This window comes from Nesoenas mayeri (assembly GCF_963082525.1).
Source record: "Nesoenas mayeri genome assembly, chromosome: 2".
Taxonomy (NCBI): domain Eukaryota; kingdom Metazoa; phylum Chordata; class Aves; order Columbiformes; family Columbidae; genus Nesoenas; species Nesoenas mayeri.
Genome location: NC_137543.1, coordinates 1,085,489 through 1,092,681, shown reverse-complemented (window position 1 = coordinate 1,092,681; position 7,193 = coordinate 1,085,489). Strand labels below are relative to the sequence as shown.

Here is a 7,193-nt window from a genome sequence, read left to right as displayed (position 1 = left end):
CATCACCCTCCTCATCACCCTCCTCATCACCCTCCTCATCCTCAGGTGTCATCATCTGCTGCTCGACCTACAGCCCTGGGCCTTTGGGCCTGGGCCTTATCCTTGTCCTGTTCCCATCCTATCCATCCCATCCATCCCATCCCATCCATCCCATCCATCCATCCCATCCACCCCATCCCATCCCATCCATCCCATCCATCTCATCTGATCCATCCCATCCCATCCCATCCCATCCATCCCATCCCATCCATCCCATCCCATCCCATCCCATCCATCCCATCCCATCCATCCCATCCCATCCCATCCCATCCCATCCCATCCATCCCATCCATCTCATCTGATCCATCCCATCTCATCCCATCCCATCCCCATCCCCATCCCATCCATCCCATCCCATCCCATCCCCATCCCCATCCCATCCCATCCCATCCTATCCATCCCATCCCATCCCATCCCATCCCATCCATCCCATCCCATCCCACCCCATTCCATCCCATCCCATCCCATCCCATCCCATCCCATCCCATCCCATCGTGTTCCCTTCCCCATCCCATCCATCCCATCCTATCCATCCCATCCCATCCCATCCCATCCGTCCCATCCCATCCATCCCATCCCATCCCATTGTGTTCCCTTCCCCATTCCATCCATCCCATCCCATCCATCCCATCCCATCCCATCCCATCCGTCCCATCCCATCCCATCCCATCCATCCCATCCATCCCATCCACCCCATCCCATCCACCCCATCCCATCCACCCCATCCCATCCCATCCCCCCCATCCCATCCCATCCCATCCCACCCCATCCCATCCCATCCCACCCCATCCCATCCCATCCCATCCCCCCCATCCCATCCCATCCCATCCCATCCCACCCCATTCCATCCATCCCATCCCATCCCATCCATCCCATCCCATCCCATCCCATCCCATCCCATCCCATCCCATTCCATCCCATCCCATCCCATCCCATCCCATCCCACCCCTCCCACCTCATTCCGGTTCCCCCGCCATTCCCGGGGATTTCCCGGTGTTCCCCTCGCTCCGGGGATCCCCCCTCCCCCTTTTACCGACGTCACCCCGCAGCCTCGTGACGCCCCCCCCATCCCCACCCCCCCCCCATCCCTGGTAGGGGGGGTCCCGTTCCCCGCCCCCCCCCCCCGCCCCCCGGGGCGGCGCCTCCTCCGCTCCCCCCTCTCCCCCCCCCCCCCGCCGCTCCTCTGCCCGCTCTCGGGCTCCACCGCTTCCTCCCCCCCCCCCATTCCCGCCCCCCCTCCCCTCCCCCCCCCCGGGCCGCCGTTATAAGCGCGGTGGCGGATGCGGGAGCGCTCACACGGCCCCGACCGAGCGCGGCGGCACCGCCCCCCCGCGCCGCTCCCCCCGCCGCCGCCGCTGTCCAGTGCTGACCGGGGGAGCTGTCCGCGCCGGGCGGTGCTGAAGCGGCGCTCCCGGCCCCCCCCCCCGGCCCCACCGCCCCGGTCGCGGCCCCGCCGGTCCATGCCCCGGCGCGGGGGGCGGTCGCCGCTGCCCAGCGCTCCGGGAGCCGCCGGGAGCGGCCCTGCGGAGACGGCGGCGGCGGCGGCGGCTGCGGGCGGCCCCGCACCGGAGCTGGGCGGCCGCGCCCGCCGCCGCACAAAGCCGTAGGCTCGGTTTAACACCCTCCCCATCCCCCCCCCTTACCGGGGGGGGCCCCTTTGTGGGAGCGGGGCCGGGCCCGGGCCCCGGGAGGAACCATGCCCAGGTCGTTCCTGGTGAAGAAGGTGAAGATCGATGACTTCCCCGCCGGCCTCGACGCCCCGTACGGCAGGACCCGGGCGGATTTCGGTTCCCGGTTACACGACAAGGGTAAATAGCGGCGCGGGGGGGGGCGGGTTGAGAACCGGGGGCCGGGCGCATTCCGCCGCGCCGCCCGCCGCGACCGAGCGGAGCCGAACCGGGCCCGAGTAGAACCGAACCGGGCCCGAGTAGAGCCGAACCGGGCCCGAGTAGAGCCGAGTCGAACCGAATCGGGCCCGAGTAGAGCCGAACCGGGCCCGAGTAGAGCCGAACCGAGCCCGAGTAGAGCCGAACCGGGCCGAACCGGCCCCGGCCCTGCCTTTTGTCTGGCGGCGCCAAGTTCAAGGGCAAGCGCAGCCGGAGCCCCCGCTCGGGCCCGGCCTTTGTGCGGAGCGCGGCCCCGCGGGCGGCCCCGGCCCGGGCCCGGTGCGGCGGCGGCTGCGGCTGCGGCGCGTTGCGTAACCGGGACCGAACCGCCGCAGCGCGGCCCGGCACGGCCCGGCCCCGCTGACCTTGAGCGGCACCGGGGGCAGCGGCGGGCACGGCCGGGGACGGGGACAAGGATGCAGGCAGGGAGCGGGATGCAGGCAGGGACGGGGACAAGGATGCAGGCAGGGAGCGGGATGCAGGCAGGGACGGGGACAAGGATGCAGGCAGGGAGCGGGATGCAGGCAGGGACGGGGACAAGGATGCAGGCAGGGAGCGGGATGCAGGCAGGGACGGGGACAAGGATGCAGGCAGGGAGCGGGATGCAGGCAGGGACGGGGACAAGGATGCAGGCAGGGAGCGGGATGCAGGCAGGGACGGAGACAAGGATGCAGGGAGCGGGATGCAGGCAGGGACAGGGACAAGGATGCAGGCAGGGACCGGGATGCAGGCAGGGACAGGGACAAGGATGCAGGCAGGGACCGCGGTGGCACTGGGGACAGGGATGCAGGCAGCGACCGGGACAAGGATGCAGGCAGCGACAGGGACAGGGACGGGGACAAGAATGGAGGCAGGGACAGGGACGGGGACCGCAGTAGTGATGGGGACAGGGATGCAGGCAGGGACAGGGACAAGGATGCAGGCAGGGACCACGGTAGCGATGGGGACAGGGATGCAGGCAGGGACAGGGACAAGGATGCAGGCAGGGACCGGGATGCAGGCAGGGACAGGGACAAGGATGCAGGCAGGGACCACGGTGGCACTGGGGACAGGGATGCAGGCAGCGACCGGGACAAGGATGCAGGCAGCGACAGGGACAGGGACGGGGACAAGAATGGAGGCAGGAACAGGGACAGGGACCGCGGTAGTGATGGGGACAGGGTTGCAGGCAGGGACCGGGACAACGATGCAGGAAGGGACAGGGACAAGGATGCAGGCAAGAATAGGGACAGGGACAAGGATGGAGGCAGGGACCGGGACAACGATGCAGGAAGGGACAGGGACAAGGATGGAGGCAGAAACAGGGACAGGGACCACGGTAGCGATGGGGATAGGGATGCAGGCAGAGACAGGGACAAGGATGCAGGCAGGGACCGCGGTGGCACTGGGGACAGGGATGCAGGCAGGGACCGGGACAAGAATGCTGGCAAGAATAGGGACAGGGACAAGGATGGAGACAGGAACAGGGACAGGGACCACGGTAGCGATGGGGACAGGGATGCAGGCAGGGACCGGGACAAGGATGCAGGCAGGGACAGGGACAAGGATGCAGGCAGCGACAGGGACAAGGATGCAGGCAGGGACCGCGTTAGCACTGGGGACAGGGATGCAGGCAGGGACAGGGACAAGGATGCAGGCAGCGACAGGGACAAGGATGCAGGCAGGGACCGCGTTAGCACTGGGGACAGGGATGCAGGCAGGGACAGGGACAAGGATGCAGGCAGGGACAGAGACAGGGACCGCGGTAGCGATGGGGACAAGGATGCAGGCAGGGACCACGGTAGCAATGGGGACAGCGATGCAGGCAGGGGCAGGGACAAGGATGCAGGCAGGGATAAGGGACAGGGACAAGGACGGAGGCAGGGACCGCGGTAGTGATGGGGACAGGGATGCAGGGACAGGAATAGGGATGGGGACAGGGGTAGGGAAGGGGACAGGGACAGTGTGAAGGGGCTGTGGGCAGGGACAGGGACAAGGACAGGGACACGCATGGGGGACTGTGGACAGAGCCAGGGGTGCGGGGCTGTGGGCAGGGACACGGTAGGGATGGGGGTCTGCAGGCAGGGATGGGGACAAGGACGGGGATGCAGGCAGAGACCAAGGTAGGGACGGGGACAGGGACGGGGACAGGGACAGGGACAGGGACAGGGGTGGAGGCAGGGACTGGGATAGGGATGGAGATGGGGACAAGGACGGTGTCAGGGGGCGGTGGGCAGGGACAGGAGTAGGGCCAGGGACAAGGCTGAGGGTCTGCAGGCAGGGACGGGGCTGCGGGCAGGGACAGTGACGGGGACAGGGACAAGGGAAAGGAACAAGTACGGGGACTGTGGACGGGGACACCCGAAGAGGGCTGTGGGCACGGACAAGGGTAGGGACAGGGACAGGGACAAGGAAAGGGACAGAGACAGGTGGCTGTGAGCAGGGACAAGGACGGGACAGAGGGCAGGGACAAGGATGGGACTGCAGGCAGGGACAGGGGCAGGGCAGGGACAGGGACGGGGACAGGGACAGGGACAGGGGCAGGGCAGGGACAGGAACAGGGACGGGGACGGGGACAGGGATAGGGACAGGGACAGGGACAGGGACAGGGACATGGACAGGGACAGGGACAGGGACGGGGACAGGGACAGGGATGGACATGGGGACAGGGATGGGGACAGGGGCAGGGATGGTGACAGGGATGGTGACAGGGATGGTGACAGGGATGGGGACAGGGATGGGGACAAGGACGAGGACACGGGAAGGGCCGGGGCTGCAGGCAGGAGGGCGGGCGAGGTCAAGGGCAGGGGCACAGGGACAAGGGACACGGGTGGGCACCGCCTGGCAGGGACGTGGGGTACGGGGCAGGGTGCAGGCAGGGGTGCAGGAAGGGGTGCAGGCAGGGGGTGCAGGCAGGGGTGTGCAGGCAGGGGTGTGCAGGCAGGGGTGCAGACAGTGGGGTGCGGGCAGGGGTGCAGGCAGGGGGTGCAGGCAGGGGGGTGCAGGCAGGGGGGTGCAGGCAGTGGGGTACAGAGCAGGGTGCAGGCAGGGGGTGCAGGCAGGGGGTGCAGGCAGGAGGGTGCAAGTAGTGGGGTACGGGGCAGGTTGCAGGTAGGGGTGCAGGCAGTGGTGCAGGCAGTGGGGTACAGGGCAGGGTGCAGGCAGGGGTGCAGGCAGTGGGGTGCAGGCAGGGGTGCAGGCAGTGGGATACAGGGCAGGGTGCAGGCAGGTGTGCAGTCAGTGGGATGCAGGCAGGGGTGCGGGCAGTGGGGTACAGTGCAGGGGTGCAGGCAGGGGGGTACAGTGCAGGGCAGCATGCAGGCAGGAGTGCAGGCAGTGGGGTACAGTGCAGGGCGCAGGCAGGGGGTGCGGGCAGGGGGGTACAGTGCAGGGCAGCATGCAGGCAGGGGTGCGGGCAGTGAGGTACAGGGCAGGGTGCAGGCATGTGTGCAGGCAGGGAGGTGCAGGCAGGAGTGCAGACAGGGGGGTACAGGGCAGGGCGCAGGCAGGGAGGTGCAGGCAGGGGTGCAGGCAGTGGGGTACAGTGCAGGGGGGAAGGCAGTGGGGTGCAGGCAGGGGCGCAGGCAGTGGGGTACAGTGTAGGGTGCAGGCAGGAGTGCAGGCAGTTGGGTGCAGGCAGGGGCGCAGGCAGGAGTGCAGGCAGTGGGGTACAGTGCAGGGCGCAGGCAGGGGTGCAGGCAGGGGGGTACAGTGCAGGGCAGCATGCAGGCAGGGGTGCGGGCAGTGGGGTACAGTGCAGGGCAGCATGCAGGCAGGGGTGCGGGCAGTGGGGTACAGGGCAGGGTGCAGGCAGGTGTGCAGGCAGGGGGGTACAGTGCAGGGCAGCATGCAGGCAGGGGTGCGGGCAGTGGGGTACAGTGTAGGGTGCAGGCAGTGGTACAGTCAGGGTGGCGCAGGCAGGGGTGCGGGCAGGGGGGTACAGTGCAGGGCGCAGGCAGGGGTGCAGGCAGTGGGGTGCAGGCAGGGGTGCGGGCAGTGGGGTACAGTGCAGGGCAGCATGCAGGCAGGGGTACAGTGCAGGACACAGGCAGGAGTGCAGGTAGTGGCTTACAGTGCAGGACGCAGGCGGGGTGGCGCAGGCAGGGTCTCCCCCTGGCATTCTCGGGGCGCCACTGACCAGCTGCCCCCCTTCTCTCCCGCCCCCCAGGGTACATCAGCGAGTACATGGCGCCCTCAGCCTACGACGGGGACGGCGAGCCAGCGCTGAAGGTGCCGTCACCCGCCGCCATCTACCCCGGCGGGCGCGGGGACTACGGGCCGGGGGACGCCGACCCCCCCGACAGCCCCCAGTCGGGCATGGCGGGCGGTTACATCAACGGCGACGCGGCGGTGAGCGAGGGCTACGCCGTGGACGCCTTCTTCATCACCGACGGGCGGTCGCGGCGCAAAACGGCGCTGGGGCCGGGGGCCGCGGCGGGGGGGCCGGCGGCGCGCAGCCTGCAGCGCCACGCGTGCGGGGAGTGCGGGAAAACGTACGCCACGTCGTCCAATTTGAGCCGGCACAAACAAACCCACCGCAGCCTGGACAGCAAAATGGCCAAGAAGTGTCCGACGTGCGGCAAGGTCTACGTCTCCATGCCGGCCATGGCCATGCACCTGCTGACCCACGACCTGAAGCACAAGTGCGAGGTGTGCGGGAAGGCGTTCAGCCGGCCGTGGTTGCTGCAGGGCCACATGCGCTCGCACACCGGGGAGAAGCCGTTCGGCTGCGCGCACTGCGGCAAAGCGTTCGCCGACCGCTCCAACCTGCGCGCACACATGCAGACCCACTCGGCCTTCAAGCACTTCAAGTGCAAGCGCTGCAGCAAGACCTTCGCCCTCAAGTCTTATCTCAACAAACATTACGAGTCCGCTTGCTTCAAGGGGGCCGGGCCGCCCCCGCTCAGCCCCCTGAGAGGGTGAGCGGATGGGGGGGGGGGGAGGGATGCGCGCCCCCCCCCCCACAGTGAGGATGCGGGGGGGGAGGGGATTGATTGGGGATGAGGAGGGGGGTGGGGGGCTGTGCAGGGGGAGAGAGGGGGGTGGTCTTGGGGTGCACAGCTTTGCATGGGGGACTTGAGACTGTGGTGCACCCCGAGATCGGGGGGACCCCCACGGCCTTCTGTGGGTGTCCCAGCCCTAGGGTGCACCCCGAGATTGCAGTGACCCCCTTTGCATGGGGCCTTGAGACCATGGTGCACCCCAAGGTGGACGCCCCCCCAATGTGGCCACCCCTATCTCATGCAATAGACTAATCCAGGTGACCCCCATGTCCTTCCGTGGGTGTCC

The 7,193-nt window shown here is 68.3% G+C and overlaps 1 protein-coding gene across 1 annotated transcript; it reads left to right on the top strand.

The window, feature by feature from the left end:
* Nucleotides 1–1,735: 1,735 nt before the first annotated feature.
* SCRT1 (scratch family transcriptional repressor 1) lies at nucleotides 1,736–6,827 on the top strand (the record flags this gene model as incomplete). Its single annotated transcript, XM_080339480.1, has 2 exons — nucleotides 1,736–1,847; nucleotides 6,073–6,827. 2 exons carry the CDS (start codon nucleotides 1,736–1,738, stop codon nucleotides 6,825–6,827), a joined length of 867 nt encoding a protein of 288 aa, XP_080195606.1.
* Nucleotides 6,828–7,193: the final 366 nt, after the last annotated feature.